The sequence below is a fragment of the Fukomys damarensis genome, unplaced genomic scaffold (assembly GCF_012274545.1).
Source record: "Fukomys damarensis isolate Sample0158 unplaced genomic scaffold, DMR_v1.0_HiC HiC_scaffold_34, whole genome shotgun sequence".
In the NCBI taxonomy this organism is placed as follows: Eukaryota; Metazoa; Chordata; class Mammalia; order Rodentia; family Bathyergidae; genus Fukomys; species Fukomys damarensis.
Genome location: NW_022900946.1, coordinates 23,806,144 through 23,829,347, shown reverse-complemented (window position 1 = coordinate 23,829,347; position 23,204 = coordinate 23,806,144). Strand labels below are relative to the sequence as shown.

The following is a 23,204-nucleotide window of genomic DNA, read 5'->3' as shown; positions in this document are numbered from 1 at the left end:
GTGAGTGCGCCGGCTGGTGGCAGCGGGCGGGCGAGCTCTCCCGCGTTCCGACGGCGTGGGGAGTCTGGCCTTCGGCCCGGATCTTAGAACCCTAGCGGCATCCTGCCTGGGCGGGGGAATTTGGGCCAGTGTGAAGGGACGCGGCCTCCAGGCGGCCGGGGGGACCGGGTGTGGGGGCGTCTCCCGATTTGGCCGAGGATCTGACAGAGGCGGAGGAGTTCGGGATGGGAGCGGCTCAGGATGGGCAATTGTGAAGCGATCTTAGCGGGAGAGGGGGAGCGCCCCAGGACTAGGGCAGGTCACGGTACTTCTTTGGTGAGGGCATTGAAGATCTGTGCTAGAACGAGGGGGCTCCATGCGGGCTTCCTGCGTTGGGTGCCAATCCAGGCCTGGAGGGCTGGCCTGCCCCTGAAGTAGCATCTGGTGAGAGTGTGGGACAACCAGACCTGACCTCTGGCGGGCAGGGTCCCACTTGGGTCCTGGGCTGGGATTAGAGCTAAGAAGTTTCGGGATTCTGGGGGTGGGGTGGGGGGCTGATCTGTGGTGCCTCGGGTTCAGAGGGGTTCAGTGATCTCCCCAACAGTGTTGCTTTTGGAGGTTTTGAGGTGTACCCCAGGGCCTTTTCTTTGTACAAAATGGCTGCCTCCTCAGGAAGGGGCCCGGGGCCTTCCACGCTGAGTCTAGGTGATAATGCAGAGACCTCACCCCTATGTGAGAATGACGGAGAAGGTGGAAGTCGCCCCAGACCTCTCCTAACAGATGGCATTTGGATTTCTTCCGGCCCGCGAATTCGGGGTCCTGTTGCTTTTTATTGTGAAAGAAAAAGCTCCAAACCTGAGGTACAACAGAAACAGACTGAATACCAGGGGGGCTCAGGGAGGAGGGCAGCAGGTTGCAGAGAAACATATCCAGGCATTGGTTAAAGTGGAAAAAACAGATTTAGGAACTACTGACAGTAGGGGAAAGAACTGAGCTCCATTTTGTGCAGAGGGACTGAGTGTTTCAGAGGAATGAGGTACAATAGTGTCAAGGAAACACGCAACTACAAAAATTAGAGACAGGGTTGGTCCGAGGGAAGCACATCTAGGTTTGCTTCTGGGGCTTAGCGAAGTTAGACTCCCATCCTCTCACAGAAGTTGGGAGTCAGGGGACCTATTTTTAACTGTTGGCTGTAATAAACAGGGACTCTCTTAGCAACTATTACCGGACGTTGTGATCTTTTGACCCTGGTCCAAGACTGGGCCACATACTGCAACGCACACACTTCTGAAGAGGGCAGGCTTTATTGGGAGAGAAAGGGGCTTCGGCCAAAGTGAGACTGGCTGAAAGGACGTAGCACTCTAGACTGTGACCAAGCTGCTGCTTCTAGAACAAAGAGAACAGACTTTTATTGCTTTGTTGAGGTGGCTGAAGTCTGATGTTTTCTATTGGTCAGGGGCATGGTTCCAAGAGATTCTGTCTTTCTTTCTTTCTTTTCCTGTGGTACAAGGGCGTGGGGGGGTGTGTCTGTGTGTGTGTGTGTGCATTGAACTCAGGACTTTGCTCTTGTGAGGCAGGCACAGAGTCACTGAGCTAAATCCCCCAGCCCTGTTTTCTTGTGAGCGTCTTGGACCACTGGGTAGTAACAGTAGAATTTTCCTTGAAGCTGTTGAATTTTGAATATCTCATGCTATCATCCTGAGCAAAACATCCTGGCCTTAGAACCTGAGGGTCATCCTCCCTGGGATGGGGAATTTGGGCTGGTGTGAGGGAATGTGACCTTGAGGTGGACTGGCCTCATGGATCTGAGAAAGGACCAAAGAACTTCGGGTATTTAGGCTTTTGTAGCTTCTAAACTAGCACAAGAGTAAGGGCAGAAAAGGGGGCCAGAGACACATTGGCTCCGATAGAGCAGTAGTGCAAGCTGACCTTTGTTAAGTTTTGGACATTTTTAAATGATCAACAGTTCTACATGCAGAGCTGAGTAAAATCTGACCCAAGGCTCAAGATGTAGCAGAGGAGAGACACAATATGAAGACAGAGGTCAAACTTATCCCAGTTTAGTCACCCCTTAGATTTCTGTAGACTCACATGAAGAGTGTTTTCACAGTAGTGGCCTTCAAGTCTCTGGGAAGTAACCCAGATAGCTGTTGTCCTAACCCTCACATCAAGGGTACTGTCTACAGGAAGCTCGTGTGTTTCCCAACTGTGTGACCTCCAAAACTACTGACTTTAAGTTGGCCAAGAGTAGTTCTGCCTTCTTCCCCTCTTCCCCTGCCCCCTTTCCCCTTCTTTTTCTTCTTTCTTCATGTTCCTTTTTCAATCAGTGCAGGGTTTTGAGCCCAGGGCCTTCACATGAAACTACATTCCCATCCATTCGTAAATATTTCACTTTGAAATGGGGTCTCACTCCGTCATTAAATCGCCCACCGTGCTGGAGACCTGAGGTGATCATTCATTTTACAGAGGAGGAAAGAGGCTTAGAGCCAAGTCCCATGACCCTCCTAAGGCTGAGCTTGGGGCTCCCCTGCCTCCCAGAGCTGCCTTTGAGGCTCTTCTCTCAGCCTCTGTCTACATTTTGCCAGTCTTGAGGAGACACTGCTCGTGGAACTAGCAAGTGAGGGCGGAGGCAGCTGGTAAAGTGCAGCAGTCCCTGGCCAAACCCCCATCCAGATCCAAGACCTCTACATTGGAAAAGACAGCAGTGGCCTGGCGGACACCGGTGTATACAGAAAAAGTGCAAGTGCCATTGGCGTGCACAGCATCTCCGCTCCATTCCTGCAGCTCCTTTCTTTTGACGACAGTGACTGGAGGCACCCAAAAGGTGGGATACAGCAGAGGTGGCCCTGGCGGGGGTGGCGGTCACACAGACAAGCTAATACCTCTGAGGGTCTTTGGTGGACATGGAGCACAGGAAAACTCTACCCTGAGCACCCCTTAGGCCTGGGAAAACACAGACTTGCAGGAGCAGTGACTTAGGTGCCCTGAACCCACCACCCAGGAAGTTCCACGTAGTGTGCTTGTCCTGACCATCCTACATCTACATAGGAGGCCTTCGCCCCACCCTGTCCAGGTGCGGAAGAAGGCAGGCCTTGGTGAAGTTTGACTGTGTTAGCCTGGATGTAGCAAAACACTTTACCACAAGGTTTGCAGAACATCAGCCCAGGGTGTCAGTGACCCATCCTAACTTAACCCGAGGGTGGCTGGGGGCCTCCATCCAAAGCTTTTTTGTTGTTTTTTTTTTTCAGATGGAGCCTCACTGTGTTGCTCAGGCTGGCCTTGAACTCCTAGGCTCAGGTGATCCTTTTGCCTCAGCCTCCCAAGTAGTTGGGACTATAAACACAGGCCAGTATTGCCACCACCCTCTGCTAACTGTCAGGCTTTTTTGTTTGTTTGTTTGAGACAGGCATATGCCATTATGCCTTGCCTGGCCCATTGCTAGGCATATTGATTGCCTCTTTTAGGTCTTGAGGACAAATGGTTAAGGGAGACAGTGGAGGTCACAGTTTGGAGTTTGGTCTTGGAGAGAGACTACCTCAGTGGGCTTATGGCAAGAAAGGGGATGGTGCTGGAATGCTCTTGTAGCCCTTTGCTCAGATCTGTGTGCCATCCGTGCAGAAATGGCTGTGACCCATCCCTTCTTGCCGCTCGATGCACATGGCAAAGGCTCATGCCAAGGAAGAGCTTGAGGTGGGCAGATTCAGCTATGATAAAGGCGGCTGCTTCCCCTGCTAAGCAAGGGAGGTGTGCATCCCTTCCAGGGGCACACTGCACCAGTGGGTACAGGCTGGGTGGGCGACAGGCAGCAGACAGCACTCGCCGCCCTGGGTGCCTGGGTTCCGTGGGGAGCTGGAAGCGGCGGTGGTTTTCTGAGTCCTGCTTCCTCCTCAGGAATGGCGCGTCCCTTTCTCCTTTATGGAGAAAAGCGGGCCCGTGTAGGGTTTGTTTTTAAATTGTTTGTCCCACCACTGCTTTTCTTTTCTTCTTTTTCTGCTGGGCTGGGAATGAACCCAGGACCTTCCACATGTGAGGCAAGAGCTGAACTCATTTGTTTTAAAATAGACAGTACTTATAATTGACCTTCTTTTTTTTTTTTTTTTTTTTTTTTTTTGGTACCAGGGATCAAACTCGGGTCTTTGTGCTTGAGAGACAGGTGGCAGAACCACTGAGCCAAATCCCCGGCCCTAATGTACCATTTCTAAGCGTACAACTCATTGGAATGTTAAGCCTAGACTCCCCAAGGGAACTGTGAAAATAGAAGCGTTTATTGAGCCATTTCAGATGCTGGCCAGAAAAAGGGAAGTGAAGACTGGGGACAAATTCCCCCACTCCCAGCACCAGCACCACGTAACAGTTAAGAAATGTCCACTGGAAAAGAGCTTTCTTCATAACTTTGGGGAAGAGCCAGGTGTGGTGGTATACACCTGTAACCCCAGCACTCTGGGAGGCCGAGACAGGAGGATTACCAGGTCAAGTCCAGCCCAGGCAACTTAGTGAGACCTTGCCTCAAAAAATAAAACAGCTCAGTGCCAAAGCCTTAGGCTCAATCCCCAATTTCCCCTACCCCAGTAACCTTCGGGGAAGAAAGCACCGTAATCTACATTGGTCACAGACAGGAAGGGTGGGTTAATTCACAGCGGGAGAATTCCGGGTAAGAGAGTCTAGTCTGTGAGGAGAGGTGCTTACTGCTCCTGAATTGAAGTTAAAAGTGCACTGCTGACCAGCAATGATGGGGTTGAAATCAAGGGTGCAACATTCAGGGATTTCTTTTGTTGGGGGACAGTACTGGGGCCCAGATTTCAAGGTGTCACATGTGCTAAGCGCAGGCCCTACCCGAGCCACACCCTTAGTTCCGGTTTCCACATACTGGGTATTTTTGTGGATTTTGCTAGCAGTGAGCTGTTAGCGGTTAACTGTATCTTCTTCTCTCTCCTACACTGTGACCTTTATAAATAAATTAGGACAACACTTTGCGAATTTTTCTTTTGTCATCAGACATTTACCACATTATGTAACCTTTACCAGAATTTACAGAACATTTTTATCATCCCAAACAGAGATTCTGCACCCATTACGCAATAATCCCCCTACTCTCCTCCCTTCAGCCTCTCTGGTAACCCCTAATCTCTGTCTCTGTGGATCTGCCTTTGGAGGCATTCCATGAATGTGAAATCTAGCAGTGTTTGTCCTTCTGTATCTGGCTTATCTCACTGGCGTAATATCTTGAAGTTCATTTGTGTCACTGTAACCGCAGATTTACAGTGTGGCCGCTTTTAGTGGTATAGCAAGATCGGACCAAGAAGAATCCAAACAAACCTGGAGGTTAGAGGCAAGTTTATTACACTGGCAGACTGGGGATTTCTCCACAAAGCAATCAGCCCAGAGCTGGCAGTGAGCAGGGTTTATGTGGGTTGGGGGAAGGTGGAAGCAAGCCATTTAAGATCAGTTCATTGGTTGAGGAAGTCACATTTAGTTGACATGATCTGATCAAAATGTATACTGGATACAGAGACTCCCTGAGAACAAAGGATAACGAAGGAGGTTGTGTGGTAGGTGTGGGAGGGTTCGAGCTGGGGGTGGCTCTTTGTTAGTGGCAGGAAAACCCTCTGGGGGCTCAGAAATCATTTTCTGTATCATCACAGCTGAGTAACAGTAATGACATCACTCACCTCTGGGCTGTTATGGCAGTGTGCTGGGATCGTGAGTGAACAGTGTCAGGTTGAGTCCCTGCTTTCTCCCTTTGTAGGTGAGTCTCCCTGTGTAGTTCACGCTGGCCCTGAACTCACTATGTAGCCCAGGTTGGCTTCGAACTCTCAGTGATCCTCCTGCCTCAGCCTCCTGAGTGCTGGGGTTACAGACTATATGTTCTGGATCTTGAACCTCATCAGATTTGATTTGCAAATATTTTGTCCCATTGTGTGGGTTACACTTTCCCTCTCTTGATAGTGTCCTTGGATGCCCAAAAGTTTTTAATTTTAATGAAATCCAGCTTATTTTTCTTTGATGCCTATGTTTTGCCAAATCCAAATCCAAGATCATTTACTTTTACTTTCATATTTTCTTTCAAGCTTTACAGGTTTTGTTTTTTTAACAGTCTCATTATGTAGTTCAGGCCGGCCTTGAACTCACTATGTGGCCCAGGAGAACCTCAAACTTGCAGCAATCTTCCTGCCTCAGCCTCCTGAGTGGCAGAATTACAGGCATGTGCCACCATACTTGGCAGTTCTAGCTATTAATGTCAGCAGGTCTTTGATCCATTTTGAGGTGTCTTGTTGTTTTTAGAATTTTTTGTATATAGTGTAATTTTTTGTTCATAGTGTAATTTCTTTTTCACAGATTGTCTTGGCACCCTTGTCAAAAATCATTTGATTATAGACATGAAGGTTTATTTCTAGACTCTCAATTCTATTCCTCTGGTTTGTATATCTGTCTTTATGTCAGTACCACACTGTTTTAATTACTGTAGCTTTCTTGTGAGCTTTAAATAAAAAAGTGTTAGTCCTCCAACTTTTAAAAATTTTTATTTCTATTACTACATATTCGCAGTACATAATAATTACATTCATCACGGGGAGTTGGTATGAGTACATAATGTTTTAATTTTTTGTCACCTTCTCCCTCCTGCTTGGTCCCCTTCCCATTTGCAAAAGATCCCTCTTCCTGTCTCCTATTACCTGTATTTATTTTGCTTTTTGATTTATTTATACTTTGGACTTCTCATATAAGAGAAACCATGTAATATTTAAGCTTGTGTTTTTATTTCACATAGTCCTCCAACTTTGCTTTTTTTCAAGATTGGCTATTCAGAGTCCCTTGAGATTCCCTAGGATTTTTTTTTTTTTTTTTTTTTGGACATAGGGTTTTGCTAAGTAGTTAAGGCTGCTCTTGAACTTTGTAGCCCAGGCTGGCCTTGAACTTGTAGTGATCCTCCTGCCTCAGCCTCCCAAATACTGGGATTACAGGTGTGTGTCTATGGGTCTAGCTGCATAGGATTTTTTTAGGATAGTTTCTCTATTTCTGCAAAACATGCCCTTGGGATTTTCATACAGTTTGCATTAAATTAGAAGGGTTCTCTGGGAAGCGTCATCTTGACAGTATTTCAGCCTTCTGTTTCATTTGTTGGTATCTTCCTTAATATTTCATGCAATCATGATCAGCACGTAAAGGTGTAATCCGTGGTGGCCCCTGTCACGGCCCAATCCAGAGCTCCTGAGCACTTAATCCCCATAGTGCACCCATTGTGGGCCCAGAGTTGTGGTAGAGGGGACTCAAAACAAGAGGAACTGTTCAGTTTCTCCACGGAGGTTAGGAGGGCAGAAATCCAAGGAGAGGAGCATGTGCACAGCTCTGACGGTTCCTTTCACAAGTTTCCACATGGTTTTCTTTAGGCTCTGGTTTTAGGACCCCTCCACCCCACCCCCAGCTGCCTCACTTGCAGTTTCCTTTGTTCGGCCGAACTCCAGGCGGTGGCTGGGCAGTGTCCGTCCAGGGATGGGCCCTACCCCCTCTTCTCCCCACAGCTGGGCAAAACAGAGGAGGCTGTCCGGGAGCAGTGGGACCCTGCACTCGGGGAGCCCCTCAAGAAAGGGGGCAAGGCTGTGGCAGGCAGTTCCTGGACTCCGGGTGTCAGTGCCTCACCCTCACAGGAGAATCCCGGGACTCGGTTCAGGTGGAGGCAGGAAGTGAGCTCCTTACCCCGGCCCTGCCTGGGCCCAGGAATCCACCTTTCAACACAGGAAGCTGCACTGGGGATACCGGGCTTGAGTGAGTCCCTATGCCCCTTGCCCAGGAAGGCAGAGAGGGGCTTGGCGGGAAGTGGGCATGGGGCCCGGGTGGGGCGGGTCAGCATGTGTCCACTCCAGCCTGTCTGGGGAGCCTGGTCTGTTCTACCAGCAGTCCCCTCTTAAGAAGGAGGAAGGGGCTTCAGCGGCCATCGCCTGCAGGCGTGGCTCTTCCCCTCTGCTCCCTTCCACCAGACCCTGAATGACGTGGTTGCTGCACAAGTCAAATTATTTTCTTTTTTTTTTTTTTTGGTTGTTTTGAGACAGGGTCTCACTATGTGGTTGAGACTGACCTGGAACTCACTAGGTAGCCCAGGCGGGTCTCGAACTCACAGCGATCTCCTGCCTCAGCCTCCCGAGTGCTGGGATTACAGGTGTGTGCCACCATCATGCCCAGCTTGAAATTCTTAAAACAAGTCAGTGTTATAGGGATTGAAATTTACAGTTGAGAACTCTAGGGTCCATCAAGTAATTTGCTATTTAAGCATAACAGCAAATATTTTTTATATTAATTTCTAACAGTTCCTAGATTTTTGTTTTGTGGTACTGGGAATTGAACTCAGGGTTTCAGGCATGTTAGCAAGTGCTGTACCACTGAGCTACACCCTAGTCCTCCCTTTTTTGTGGTCCTGGGGATTGAACCTAGGGCCTTTGCCCTGAGTTAGATCCCAGGCTTTTTTGTTTTGTTTTCACTTTTAATTTTGAGACAGGGTCTCAGTAAGCTGTCCAGGTGAGACTTAATTTTGCGATCCTCCTGCCTCAGCCTCCCAGAGTGCTAGGTTTATAGGCACATGCCACCGTGCCTATCTCCATGCCTGACTTCCTCATTTTTTAATAGAGAACAAAACAAAATTGCCCATCATCTCACCACTCAAATACTATTCCTAGTAGTCAATAGATTAAAATAATGGATAATAGATAAATAAAGCAACACAGATGTGTGTTAGGAAATCCCAGTCATGAAGAAAAGAGCAACATGGAAAGGCCCTCTGCACTGCCTCTCCCTGCTCTCCTTCCTCCCAGCAGAGACTGCTCTACCTCCTCTGCCATCTCCTCTCATGCCTCACGGCCACGGCAGCCCTGCCCTGCAGGAATCATGGTGCTCTGCCACTACGCAGGACCTAGAACTCCTAGCAGTAGACACTGAGCTGTGGAGATGGCATGATTCTACCCCTGCAGGTATGGGCAGGACCCAGGGCCAACCACAGGCGGGGCCACCGCTCACTAAGACGCCTGACTCTGAGACCTGCACCCTGTTCTCTTGGCTGCCTGGGCTGCAAGCCTTTGGCCTTCTCCTGTAAGCTGCACATTGGCCGTGGTGGCCCACTGTTCTTTCTGATCACCTCTCTTATGGATTCTATGTGCTCCTTGAGACTACGCCTCGGTCTTCTCTGTCACCGCCAGGTGTATGAGCGGCTCTCCTGAGCAAAGTGGTCCCTCCCTTTTGCTTTCCACAGGGTGCTGGCACAGGTGCCACTGTAATCCACAGGGCAGTGCGCACAGGAACACCGGAGAGACTGTGCCCTGTGTTCCCAGTCGGCAGTCACTCCAGGTGACGTCCCACTACCTCTCCGAGGCCTCCTGCGGTCCCTTCTGAGGTTGAAGAGGTGACTCGGTGCCTTTGTCTGAACAGGGACGAGCAAACAAGGCTGGCCTCCGGGGAGGGGCTCAGATAGCTGGACCCTGGTCATCCCAGATTATGGTTTATATTACTGATCATCCAAATTCCTTCCACTTGGCCGCTGGGCTCGGACAGGTGGTCTAGAGCTTTCTTGACACTAACGGGTAGGAGCCAGGCGAGGAAGCAGCCCCAGTGATGAGTCAGCCGTGTTGCCAGTGGGCGGAGAGGGCCTGCTGATCACAGTCCACTCTGCGTGTGTGAGTAGGCCACGTGGCCTGGGCTCCCCAGGAGTCACTGACCCCACTGGGGAGGGCCTTCACGCTCCTGTCCAGCTGCTGCTTTGACTCTCGAGTGTCCTCCCTCCCCAGCCGCCATGGGCTGGGAGTCCCAAGACTGCCCTCCAACAGGCTCCCTGGAGAGCAGGACCCCAAGTTCCTCTTGTGTCCTTTCCCACTTTACAGTCTTGCCTGCATCATGGGTTTGCCTCCTTTGAACATTGTGAACTCGGCTCCAGGCCAGCTGGAGTCCCCTGGCTTCTATCTGACTGAGTCCTGCCCTCACACACCGAGTGGGTTTTTTTTGTTCTGTTTTTTGTTGTTTTGATTGTTGGTGACCATCCAGGGCCTCATATATTGCTAAGCAAGTGCTTTACTACTGAGCTATATCCTATCCCTAATGTATGGATTTAGAGGGTCTGTGGGCCGAAACTATCTCCTATCCTACCTCGCCTAGGGCAGAGGACCCCCCTGCCCCCATCTAAACTTTAAGGGAGGAGGAGATGCCTGTATTCTCCTATAATTCCCCTGCAGGCTCTGTGATTGCATCTAGGAACCCGAGGAATACAGGGCTGAGTGACGAGAAAAGCTGGGTATGTTGGCGTAGGCCTTTAAAGGGAGGCTGAGGCAGTAGGATCGAAAGTTCAAGCCCACCCTGGGCAACTTAGTGACTTAGCAAGACCCCATCTCAAAATAGAAAGTAAAAAAGGGATGGGAATGTAGCTCAGTATTAGGGTCCTGGGTTCAAAACCCAGTACCAGAAAAAAATGCAAATGTTATTAATTTTACATGAACTTGGGGATTTTCAAGTGATCATAAGCCCTGAAGAAATGGTCAAAGAAAGATGTGTTACAAAGAGCAGTAACTTTGTGAGGACTAAGACAAATCTCTGGACTAGGGCAGTAAATTTTAGGAAGGTCACTTAGAGATATATTGGGTCGGGGAGAAGCTAGTGAAGATAAGGGTTATTTCAAATTGATTTATTCAAGTTCATCGTGGCCTGAGCGACTAGGTCTCTAATGATTAAGGCCATTTTTCTGCCTTGGCACTAGGAGAACACCATTCTCAAGAAATCTTTCTAGCCTGCTGTGGGTAGAAAAAGACCACCTGTCCTGCCTGCACTCACTTCCTCTTCCGGTTTAAGTAACCCTGTGCCGGTTTGGCACATTCTGAGAAGGCCTGACTTTAACTCTGTCACTGAGAAAGCACCAGGGCACGGAGTTGCCCCGACAGGCTTCAATGCACAACCACAGGTGTTACGCGTACACCTGCTCTGTCCACCCACAGGCGCTGGAGGGTGTGGGGAGGCTGGCTCACCTGGTTCTGACCCAGTAGGGAAACTGAGGCATGCAGCTGACAGCTCTGAATCTTAGCCCTCCATATAAGCACAGGGGTGTGGACGGTACCACCAAACCGAGGGCCTAGAGAATACTTAAGCCTCTGTCATTCCCCGCTCCCCTCCCCTTCTGCAAACTCCTGTCTACCTTGTTTTTCTTGTTCTGTGCTCCACCCCTGCCCTGCAGATGCTGGTGACCTCACCTCTGCCGTTGGCAGCTGTCTCACTGGTCATCGCACTACTGGCCTTCTTGCTAATATTAAGACGCTGGGGCTGGGGCCTGTTAATCATATATTATTACGAGTTCATTCTGCGGCCAGTCAAAAATCTGGCTATGGGAGACACTAAGGAACAGCGCATTCTGCACCACGTGCAGCAGCATGCGAAGCCTGGGGACCCCCAGAGCGTGCTGGAAGCCATTGACACCTACTGCTCACAGAAAGAGTGGGCCATGAACGTGGGCAACAAGAAAGGTGAGTGGCCTGGCCAGTGGACGGGGCAGGGCAGCAGCGGCCTTACAAGAGAGTGCTGTTACCAGGGGGCAGCTGGGAAGCGAGTGCCGGGCTCCTCGGGAGCTTGAGCCACAGGCCAGGCCAAGACTATCCGGAGACCTGGGTACCCACTGTAGAGCTCTGCCCAGACTGCTGTCCCGGAGGGGAAGGAGGAAGATTTGACAAAATGTGCTTTGTCCCTGGTGATTGAGGCCATTGTCCAGGGACTTGGGGGTTGGAATTAGGCTCTTCAGAATCCTGCTAGGGACGTCTCTGCAGACGTGGTCCCTGGTGACTCCTCAGGACTCGTCCACAGGGCTCCATGTAGACCCCACACTCACTGGGTATGAGGAGCGTGGTGTAGTTCCCCTTGACTTCTGCCTCTGTGACTGGGACCTGGCTGGGAACCAGTGAGGCAGGTTCTCCGAGGCCCGCCCCCTCTCCTTGGACTCTGGCCTGGACGGAAGCCTACCCGTGCTGCACCCCTACCCCGGCCTGGCTCCTGTGGGCAGGCCCTTTCCAGTCCTCTTGGAGCCCATAACACTGAGGGAGCCAGCAAGAGTAGAAAAAAGAGGGCCGGGATTTAGCTCAGCGGCACCACGTGTGTCACAAGCACAAGGTCCTGAGTTCGATCCCCAGAACGGGGGCCGGGGGAGAGTAGAAAAGAGAAGACTGGTGTGTGCAGAGATGGAGGCCCATGGGAGCTCCACGGGTGTGCACAGTGGGGGCCAGGTCTTTAGAGCTCTGTCAGCCATGGTGGCCCATGCCTGTAATCCCAGCACTTGGGGCTGAGGCAGGAGGATCGCTGGAGGTCAAGTGCAAAGTCAGCCCGAAGTACATATTGAAACCCTCTCAACCCCCACCCCCAAAAGGAGAGAGACCCTTTTAGCGATGGTAAGGGGATGAGGACAAAGGAGGGTTGCTGCAGAAAGGACGAAGCTGCTGAGTTCCCCTCTGTCCACCGCACTCACGCCCCAAACACCCCACAGGTAAGATCATGGATGCCGTGATTCAGGAGCTCGGCCCCTCCCTGGTGCTGGAGCTGGGCGCCTACTGCGGCTACTCAGCTGTGCGCATAGCCCGCCTTCTGCCAGCCGGTGGGCGGTTGTTCACCATGGAGATCAACCCCAACTTCGCCGCCATTGCCCAGCAGATGCTGGACTTCGCGGGCCTGCAGGACAAGGTGTGGTATGCCTGAGCCGGGTGACAGATGCGAACACAGGCAGGCCCAGAGGAGGCGAGCGGGTCACACCCGAACTCAGTTCAGAAACTGAGCAGCCAGCCAGATGAAGTTGTGCACTCTGGGAGGCTGAAGCAGGAGGACTGTAAATCTGAGCCCAGCCTGGGCAACTCGAATTAACATGAGCCTGTCTCAAAATAGAAATTAAGAAGGGCTGGAGATATAGCCAAGTACGAAGGTCCTAGGTCCAGTCCCTTGTACTCCAAAAAAGAAAACCGACAATAAATACAAATAAAACCCCAAAACAGAACACTGAGCGCCAAGTGTGGCCGGGCCTCTTGGTGCTTAAGGTTAAAGAAGGAACCAGCGGCACTTGTGGGGGCAGGAGCAGAGTGCAGACCAGACTCCCCGTAGCCTCAGAATAAACCACGGGGGAGTATATGTGTGGGTGTCCAGGCAAGCCGGGGCTCCTGTGTTCCTGTCGGGGTGGCACTAACAGAACACTGTTCCAGGTCACCATCCTGCTTGGGGCGTCCCACGAGCTCATCCCCCAAATGAAGACGAAGTATGGTGTGGACACGCTGGACATGGTCTTCCTCGACCACTGGAAAGACCGCTACTTGCCAGACACCCATCTCCTGGAGGTGAGGCACACCTGCCTCGCCCCTCTAGATCCTATTGTGGTCTGAACCGTAACAGCCACGGAGGCCCTGGATAGAAATGGGAGAAAAGGTTTGGGGCGGGAATGTGGGCCAGGGGCCAGCAGCCAGGTAGCCCGGCCTGTCGGGAATTTGAGTGCACAGTGCTGCCATGCGGTGGGATGAGCAGCCCGAGCCAGAGTGCCTAGCCAGAGGGCAGAGGGCCAAGGACACAGAGCAGCTCCGGAGCCACGCAGAGCCCAGACTGGGCACAGCTGGCGCTGGTGCAGTGCGAGGTGTGTCCTGGACTCCTCTCCTGAGGCTTCTGCTGCACAGCCCCTCAGCCCCTCAGACTCTTCCCAGACCTCAGCGCTGCTGCTCTCCCTACCTCACCTGGCCAAGACCCCAGCAGTGGCCGGAGTCGTCCTCACTCAGAGTGACTAGGGCTTGGGGCATTGGGCAGGCCCTAATGGACTAACACTTAATGAGTGGCATTCGGGACACACTAACTCGTCCCTCCCTGGTGGCCAAAAAGGGGACACTGAGCAGCTAGCTCCTCATCTGTCTGGCATCATGACCTACAGCTGTCACAGGAGTTGGGACCCCTCCTGTGTGCAGCGAGACCCTGAATGCGAATGGCTCAGCCATGGGAGGGCAGTGCCACTGTGGCCAGGACATGGCCGAGAAACCAGCACAGGCAGAGGTCTGGTGGGTGTGAAGGGGCACAGAATGCCCTAGCAACAGAAACAGTTGGGGCATGGAGGGCTTTGAGCAGGTGAGGGTGGGGTGAGCAGTCTTCTAGGACTTTTGTTGGTCTGGTAGAGTAAGGTGGGTGACCGGGGAAGGTGAATCAGAGGACCCAGCCCCTCCCACCCCCCACTTTTTTTGAGGCAAAGTCTTGCTGTGTAGTTCAGGCTGGGCTTGAATTCACATAACCCAGGCTGGCCTCACACTTGCAGTGACCATCCTGCCTCAGCTTCCCAAATGTAGGAATTATAGGTGTGCACTACTACACCCAACCCTAGACCCATTTTAGAGGTATGAGCCCTGAGACTCAAAACAGGGGAGTCTGAGGCTAGCAGCTAGAACTGAGAACCTGCTTTGGCCAAGGGGACAGGCAGGGCGAAGGAGTAGGGTAGAAAGAAGACCTGTAGACCAGGTCAGGACAGTCATGGGGACTTCTCTCGGGTAGAGGGAGGCTCGCCATAGCAAGGGTCTATGAACCTGGAAATAGGCAGAGAACAGACGGCTGCACCTGGACGGAGGGTTGGTGTCACAGGAGTGGATTTCAGCAGCTTTTACTGCCTCTGATAATTACAGGAGCCTGCTTTTAGAAGAGCAGCAAATATTGCAGTTCAGTAACTAGGAAACTAATAGTTTTCTCAGTGCTGGTTCAAAACTGTAATTATCTCAAAAGAAGAGAAGGCATGAGTTGGAATAGCTGTAGTTTTAAAACTGGAAATGGCCGTATGTTTAAAACATGCTTGCAGACCCACAACTGGGGCTCACTACCCCCTGGCTTGTCCAGGCCAGCCTGGCACTGTGGATACCCAGCCACCCACTCTGTTCCTCGGCTTTCTGGTCATCAGAGGAGTAAGAGTTAAGGGGCGTAGAGCCAGGTGGTAATTCAGAATTCGATGGCTACTTCAGGAGGCCACCAGCCCTGTCACACAGGTGTCTTCATAGGGCTGCTTTAGTGTCCTCATAGCACAAAGGATGGGCAGGAATGGACCAAAGAAGGCTTGGTGCCTTTTTAATGACCTAATACTGTCACCGCTGCCGTACTCTGTTGGCATTACCAAGCCTAGCCCTGTCCACGGGCAGAATGAGCCTCCACATGTGAACGGAGGAGTCACCAGCATGGTGGACAGTTTGAAACCACCCAGCCTACAAGGCTCTGTTCCCTCCTACCCCACTGTATGACGCCATGGGCCGGCTCAGACGCCAGTGTGCTTTCAGCCAGAATTCTCCAGGTAGCCCCAGTGGTCCCTCAGGAGGCTCAGGTGATCTGAGGACAAGCAGGGTAGGAGCTGCCTTCTACCCCCTCAGATGAGTTTCCTAAGGAACAGTGGGTCCCTAGCACCCTGCCAAGGTGACCAACACTTCTTTCTGACTTGAGGAACTAATGGAATTTTTTTTGGTATTGGGAATAAAACTCAGGACTTTGTGCTTGCAAGGCAGGCAAGGTGCCACTGAGCTGAATCCCTGGTCCAGAACTAATGGAATGTTAGGGTCAGTAGTCTTAACTGGTAGCCAAATTGTGCCTCCTGAAGCTGGATCCCTAGTCCCTGGCTGACTGTAAGAGTTTGGGGACCCATACGCCCTCCTCATATTGTACATTTCCTGCTCCAGATGTGGAGCGAGTCCCCTCTCGGGTTCTGGGAATCTGTGCCCTCATGCTGAGCAGGTCTTCATTCTGTTTTTTCAGCCAGTATTTTCAGCTTTTCTTATGAGGAAATAATATATTGCAATTCACAGAGATACTTCCTGTTCAAATCGGGGAATGTGAAATTGTCCTTTGACCTCAGAGCTTCATTTCCCACAGGGTCCCTATAGCTCCCTCAGATTTCTCCCAAAGCTCACTGCTTGGAAGCGACTCCCCCTGCCCCCAGGCAGAGCACTGTATGACTGTCTAGAGTAAGGCACAGAGTTAAACACCAGTGCTTTTAAGATCCCCGCTGCCCATGATTTGAGACACCCAGATCACATTTTTTTTCCAGTGTTGGGGATGGAACGCGGGGCCTTCTACATGCTAGGCAAGTGCTCTATCACTGAGCTACATCCCCAGATCACTCAAGTTCGCTTTTGATGTTTGAGATTACTTTAACTTTTATGATGGGGGACACCTCCAAAGTCAACTCCATCCCAAGACAAGGGCGGCCCTTGCTCCCAAAGCCCCTCCCCACCAGGACACACTTCCTGTGAAGGTTCCTCTATTATTTTTTTGTGATATAAGCAAATTTACCTCCCGGCTTAGACAGGCAGCTTGCCTATGCGTTTCTCCCCCGACAGTGGGCCCTAGGGGTCATGGCCTGTCGTACCACGTCCAATGACTTCTTCCTTCTGAACAGAGCCCAGGCCCAGGAACCCTAGTGTGTCTCCAGCGGAAAACAGGACTCTGCAAATGCAGGAGCTTGGGGCTGTCCAGAGCAGGCCCCCCAGGGCAGCTTGTCAGTGGAAACGTGGGCCCTGCCCCCGCAAACTTGGAAAGTCACCCTAGGCAGGCTAGATCTCACCTTAGTGACCACAGTAGCAGCCCAAGACCCCAGAACTTACCCCTTGCCGGTGCCTAGGTACCGAGCACCAAGTGCCAACGGGACACTGGCCGCGCACTGGCCCCGCCGCCTTCTCCACTCAAGCAAATGCCGTGCGCCACCTACTGTCCCGGTGGGTGGGGACGGACACAGGGGTGAAGCTGAGGTATTGCCCAGTGGCAGAGCACTTGCCCAGCATACACAAGGCCCTGGGTTTGATCCTTACTACCACAAAAACAGAAGTAAATGGGAGAGCAAAAGGCCCTTGTCCTCATGGCTCCGATGGTCCAGAGGACACACAAAGTTAGCACAGCCCTTAGCTGTAGTGGCTGCTCTGCAGAGAAGACCCCAGCACCTGTGCTGGACACAGGCTCGTGTGCAGAGCCGCATCCGGGGGAAGCACCTGTCTGGGGTAGACTCGCTAGGCACTGTAACCCTCTCGCCTCATCTGTCCTCTGCAGGAATGCGGCCTGTTGCGGAAGGGGACGGTTCTTCTGGCTGACAATGTCATTGTCCCGGGAGCGCCAGAATTCCTGGCCTATGTCCGTGGGAGCAGCAGCTTTGAATGCACACACTATAGCTCTTACCTGGAGTACATGCAGGTGGTGGATGGCCTGGAGAAGGCTGTCTACAAAGGCCAAGGCAGCCCAGGGCCTTAACGGACCACCCTGCCAAGTCTGATTCAGAAAGATGAGACGGACATGTTCCTGCTGAGTTCGTGTCTGTGATTCCAGGGTCTTTCCTTAAATGTAAAGCGTACTTCGGGCCTGAGCCTTGCTCGGGCTGACCTTGTGTGTTTCACTTCCAAACTGTCACACGCTGGCGCACGTCAAAGTGTAGGGAGCTCACCGTGCAGAACCACTGCAATACATCTGGGCAATACCTGCTGATACAGACTGAGCGAAGGGGTCAGAGACAGCTCATTGGTAGAACACTGGCTAGTAAGCCTGAGGCACTAGGCCCAAGCCCCTAGCACTGCAAAAAATAACAAAAAACTAGAGGAGAGCCAATGAGAGTCTCACTAACTGGCAAATGGAATTCTAAAGGGTGCGTACATGGGTAGGTCCGCAGGCACTGACAGATCCATTAGCTCAGAAAGGGTGAGGAGACTGCAAACATCTGGAAACTGCTGGGCTCACACTCAGGCTATCCTAGAGGTTTGCTGTTAACAGGCGCCAGCAGTGTCTCGGTGACAGTACCTACTACTAACTCACGTCACACTTCTGACTGGATTTTCTACCTTTTAAGAATAAAGTCATAACTTCTTTACTGAACTCAGCTAACTGTAATAATCTTACATACTAAAACGTTTAAAGCTCGGCATGGTGACACACGCTTTTGATCCCACCTTTACTACCTAGGTAGACTGCTGACCCCCTCAGATAGTCTCCAGGGCCCCAGCAGGAGTCCAGTTTCTAGTCTGGACCGACACTGACTGAGACCTTGGTCTCGGCTCAGGGCCAGCTGACCACCCAGAAGCCAGCCCACTCCTCTGGGCCCAGATGTGGGGAGAAGCCCAAGGGTCGGCGCCTGCTGGTCACAGCAGACTGCAACTTGGGGTTTGTCTCTGCCCAATTCCCCACCCTTCACTGTCAGCATCAAGAGAGGGGCCGGGCGGATTTTAAGTAGGACGGTGACGAGGGAGACAAGAAGTTCCTTTGTTCCTTTTTTTAATTTTTAAATTTTCTTACAAAAATTTAGATGTTTACCAATACAATCTTATTTTGGTTTCATTTTAAATGCTTTTTATCAGTGTTTTTTTTCTGTTTTTAAGTCACAAACAGCAGGCACTGAACAGCAGTCTCCTGCCACCGCTGGAGCTCAGTCCTGGAGGTTACTGAGGTTCTGGACAGATGCAGTGGGGCAGCCATGATGGCCCTAGCCAGAAGGGGCTCAGTGCAGGTTCCCTCTGCTCGAGGGTCCCACCCATCCAGGACTCCAAGGGTGGAAGGGGTAAGCAGAGGCTGACCCCCACCTTGCTGCCTCCAAAGCCTCCCTGCCTGGGCCAACCCTCGTAGAGCAGCCCCAAGCTGCCCATGGTCAGCCTGCCATGTGGGGCGGGGCCCTGGCCAGGGGATCCGCTTGGAATTCAACTGCCTCACCCAAGACCCTCCCTGCCTGGCCGCCTATCCCCGGGATCTCCTTCCCCAGTCTTTTGCTCCTCGGGGCACTTGCACACAGGGTATACTCTCTCCTATTCTGCCGGAGCAAAGCCAGGCTCCCTCCCCTAATGCCTCCCTGGGCCCCGGCCCGACATTCTCCCACCCACTCACACACAGCGCCAGGTCATCAAACAGCTAACAGGCCTAGGAGTAGGTCAGGAGAGCGGAGGGACGGAGGGAGAGGAGAGTATGCAGAGAATCCCGGCCTGGCTCAGGGCAGCAGGCTCCGCCAACCCCTGCCACCAGAGGGCTCCAAGCTCCACGACAGGGTCTGCCCAGGATGGCCCTTCTCCTGGTGATCCAATCTCTAAGGACAAATGGCTGAACCCGGGCCCTGCAGAGGGAGGGAAAGGTGGACCCTGCAGTCACACACACAGGAAAGGGCAGCAGAGTGGGGCAGGGCAACAGACAGACAGGGCAACTGCTTCCACAGGCCACACTGAAGGAGATGTGGATAAAGAGCTCCAGCTGCTGTAGGTCAAGGGTTGGGTGGGTTAAACCTTTAGGAGGTTAGGGCAACCCCAAGTGACTTGACACCAAGGCAAATCTTGACTCACTTGACCACCATTGGAGCTCAGTCCTGGAGGTTACTGAGGTTCTGGACAGATGCAGTGGGGCAGCCATGATGGCCCTAGCCAGAAGGGGCTCAGTGCAGGTTCCCTCTGCTCGAGGGTCCCACCCATCCACAGGCCTTCCAGAGTGGAAGGGGTAAGCAGAGGCTGACCTCCACCTTGCTGCCTCCAAAGCCTCCCTGCCTGGGCCAACCCTCGTAGAGCCCTGTGCTAGGGGTGTTTGAAGGGCTAGGGAATGGTGCCTGATCTCACAGTGCATAGGATAGGGCTGTGAGCCCTGAGGACCTCTGACCTTGCCTACGATGAGCACTTCGGCCTGCTGGGCTTGCTGGGGAGCACACAAGGAGAGCAGAACATGCAAGCAGCAGAGATTAACGAGAAGCCCCTGCCCAGGGAAAATGGATGAACAACCAGACAAGGGAACCACCAGACGAGAAAACGTACCAGGCATGCAAACTAGACCCAGGAGTCAACAGGCTGAGGCTTAGAGTCCCCCACGGCGTCCACCAGCCTGACCGCAGGCCTGTTGGGCCCGGGAGGAGGGGCCTTCCTGCTGGGGTCGGGCTGCAGCACATGGGCAGTGGGTGGGTGGGCGAGCAGCAGGACATTAGAGGCAGAACAAAGCAAGTTAGTTGCAGGTAAAGGGCAAGGCTGGGCTAGTCAATGGGGCCAGGGCACTGCTGTAAAGATCGATCCTGCCAAGGAAGCACAAGAGAGCTGAGCTGGTGTGGCTCACACAGGCTTGGGTGGCACAAAGACGCACACAGAGGCCCGTGCATGAAGCCAGGGGGTTGGCACAGAGCAGGTAGCGGGTGCTGTCCTCCCGGTGAACTACGGCAGGCACCCTGCCCACACACATGCATACAGAGAAGTGTGAATACCTGCTCGCTCGGGCTCTCTGGTCCTCTGCAGTGCAGCAGGGGAACTCTGTTCCCTGCCCGCTTCCTCGCAATCAGTGCTCACAGGCTGACTGATACGAGGGCTGTTTCCTGGGCAAGGTCTCACGGCCCCGCTGCCCCACAGTGAGTGCCGTCCCAGATCACACTCAACACCGCCCGGCTACTCTTTGGGCAAGCTCTAGACCCAAAGCCTCCCAGGGAACCTGCTCATGGCCGCTTACTTTTAATGGTTCCTTCTCAGAGGCCTCCCCTGCAGAGCTGCTGCCCAGGGCCCTCCGCTCTCTCTGCTCCACAGTAGAGTATCCGTCTGTGGAATGGGGTAGGGTGGGGCTGTGAAGAGAGCTCTGAGGTGTTGCACCGTAGGAACAGGTGATCTCCTCAGCCCAGACAGAGCAGACCCTGGAACAGGTGGCTATTGCGGAGTCCACACATACTCTGTCCTGGAGCCAGCCTCACCACCCTGCCTCACTCCCTGAGCGCCTGTGAACCAAGTCTCTTCTCCAAGCAGCACCTCCTTGGAATGCCTTCCTATCACAAACACACCCCATAGGACCGCAGGCCCTCCCGGCCCACCCCTCCTGAGCAGGGAACAGGCCTGCACACCTGCTCTCACCTGGGCCAAGTGCGTCCATGGGGATCACATCCCGGCTGCCCGCCTTCTCACCATCTGCAAGGCAGAGCAGGAGGCTGATTGCAAGCAGCGGGCAGGGTGGAGTGGGACTAGGGCACACAAACCCACCACCAGACTGGCCTCAGTAACGCCAGGTGCCCTCTGTCACGAGTGTCTTTGCATTCTTCTGCCCAACGTCTGTGTCCTGGAAGCCACCCCCCAGCTCGGCACCCATCAGATGCTACGAAAATGGAGTACCCAGAAGGCCGCAATCAGGGAGAGGGCCCTCAACCTTGGAGCCATCTTAGCATCTTAGCCATGCCCACCCCCTGGTTACCATCACTACTGGAAACCTGCTCTTGAGCTCAGGAATAGACAGAATGCTGCCTGTACTCACCAAGGCTCTTGTCCACCAGGGGCAGTGTGCTGTCGTCGAAGCCCCCAGGACTCTGTGCTCCCTTGGGGCCCTTGGGGGTGGTAGCAGCTGACTGAGGCAAAATACAGATAGGAGGTAAGGTCAGAGGCCTTCCTTGGAGACCCAAGCCGGCAACGTGAGAGTGGCAAGGCGGGAAGAGCCACACCTGGAAGCGTGCCTTGGTCCAGCCATCCCTCTGCAGGGCACTGCGCAGCTCCTTGTAGCTCCACACGGTCTGCAGCACATGCGAGGCTGCCTTCGCCTCGCGAACTGACGGGCTGCAGGAGGCCAGGGGCGGGGTCAGTGGCCAGCCCCACCTCACGCGCCCTTGCCCCACCCCGGCCCGCCCCCACCCACCTGGCTGCCACCAGCGCCACCAGCGCCGGCACACCGTGGGCCTGCAGGAGCGAGCGCACGTTGTCCAGGCTACCAGACACGATCTCGTGGATGGTGTTGAGCACGGCCACCACCGTGTCCTCCTCCAAGCGGGCCCCGGGATGTGGAGGGGCTTGTGCACTGCGCACGTTCCGCACGAGCTCAGCCAGGGCATAGCTCCCTGAGGGGCAGGGGCAGGCGTTAGGTCACACCCGTGCCCCACCCCATAGGAAAGCACAAGGGTCAGGCAACAGGCGCCACAGAGGGAGTCTCTGAAAACGTGGGGACAAGACCAGGGGGATGCAAGCCATGAGTGCGGGGCCTGCAGCCCTGAACCACTGGAGCAGCCCCAACCTGGCCCTTCCAGGGCCCTCACCTATGAGGTCTTTGTTGCGCCGGTCCAGTGAGAGGTTGCGCAGTGCGATGGCCACAGCACGCACCACTTTGTCCGTCTCCGACTGCAGCAGCTCCACCAGCACCGGCAGCCCGCGCTCCTTGCGCACCGTGGCACGGATGTATGTGGCCCACTGTGACGGTGGGGGCAGAGCAGTATGCTGCTGTGAGGGTCGGGCAGCACAAAACCCTACCCCAGCAGCTCCAGGACACCTCCACCGGATCCAAGAAGGGCACCACGGTGCCCCCTGCCTCCCCAACAGCCTAAGCAGGGGCTACAGGCCGCACAACAGGAGCCTAGAATTCCCTCGGTCCAGTTCGTGCCCTCCCCACCAGACCTGGCCCTCACCATCCAGTTCCCGGCACTGAGGTTTTGTAAAGCACCAGCAGCAGCCTCCAGGGTGTTGAAGTTCCGGCTCTCCGTAAGGAGGGAGAGGTAGAGACGTACCACCTCGGGCTGATACAGCAGCTCAAAGCCTGGACACGGGGCAACCACAGCCCATGACCATCCAAATTCTCCTCTCGCTTCAATTCCTCACCCCTACCCACAGCACTCCCAGAGCTGGGGCCAAGATGGACGTAGAGTAGTAAGGGCACGTTTATTACCAGTGTAGTCCTCTCTTACAGCCACCCAAAGGCAAAAGCGTTCCCATTTCACAGAGGAGTAAACTGAGGCTTAGCGATGGGTTCCTGTGAGGGCCCTTCTTCAACCCTGCTGCCAAAGAATTGGGACTAGCAGCCTTAGCATTCAGGAAAGCCCTGGGTGCAGGAGGAGGCAGCAACTGGACCACTCCCTTACAACAGGACCCCCCCCCCAAGCATACAGCTGAAGCCTCTAGCAATTGGTCTTTCCCTGAGGGATTGAAGGGAGGGCAGGGGAATGGGGAGAAAATAAGAACCAAGATACAGCATGTAAAGGCACCAGTTCCCAGTGATGGATGCACTTCATACCTAAAATGTACCAATCAAAGAATTTAAAGAAAACAATAGGTCTTTTCTTCCCTGGCAAGAGGGACCGCCTTCACCTGACTGAGCCTGCAGCCAAGGCCTAGCAACAGCGGCTGCCCTTGCGGGCAACCAGTCCAGGCTCCTAGCCTTTGAGGCCAAGCCTGGTTGCATGGCATGGCTGAGCAAAGATAGTGCCCTGCATAGGATTCCAAAGATGTGGGCCCAGGCAGCCCTCCATGCCTGCTGCTCCCACTAGGCGGCTTGTGCCTGGCTTA

At 53.4% G+C, this 23,204-nt stretch overlaps 2 protein-coding genes across 4 annotated transcripts in view; one reads left to right on the top strand and one right to left on the bottom strand.

Moving 5' to 3' along the window:
* Positions 1–294: 294 nt before the first annotated feature.
* Positions 295–17,829, top strand: Comt (catechol-O-methyltransferase). Of its 3 annotated transcripts, none has more exons than XM_010620707.3 (5): positions 295–423; positions 11,180–11,465; positions 12,473–12,666; positions 13,176–13,307; positions 17,017–17,829. In XM_010620707.3, the coding sequence occupies exons 2-5, from the start codon at positions 11,180–11,182 to the stop codon at positions 17,212–17,214; spliced, it is 810 nt and encodes a 269-aa protein (XP_010619009.1). In that variant the 5' UTR covers positions 295–423; the 3' UTR covers positions 17,215–17,829. The 3 variants fall into 3 exon arrangements, with proteins under 3 accessions (XP_010619009.1, XP_010619010.1, XP_010619008.1); XM_010620708.3 differs by lacking the exon at positions 295–423 and adding an exon at positions 4,453–5,301; XM_010620706.3 differs by lacking the exon at positions 295–423 and adding an exon at positions 4,453–5,308.
* Positions 17,830–18,018: 189 nt separating this feature from the next.
* Positions 18,019–23,204, bottom strand: part of Arvcf (ARVCF delta catenin family member) — a 41,746-nt gene continuing 36,560 nt past the window's right edge. The window contains 9 exon segments of the mRNA XM_010620709.3: positions 18,019–19,051; positions 19,734–19,853; positions 20,410–20,495; positions 20,802–20,855; positions 21,196–21,286; positions 21,380–21,491; positions 21,571–21,769; positions 21,965–22,115; positions 22,331–22,458. Coding sequence (XP_010619011.1) covers positions 19,746–19,853; positions 20,410–20,495; positions 20,802–20,855; positions 21,196–21,286; positions 21,380–21,491; positions 21,571–21,769; positions 21,965–22,115; positions 22,331–22,458 — 929 coding nt within the window. The 3' untranslated portion in view covers positions 18,019–19,051; positions 19,734–19,745.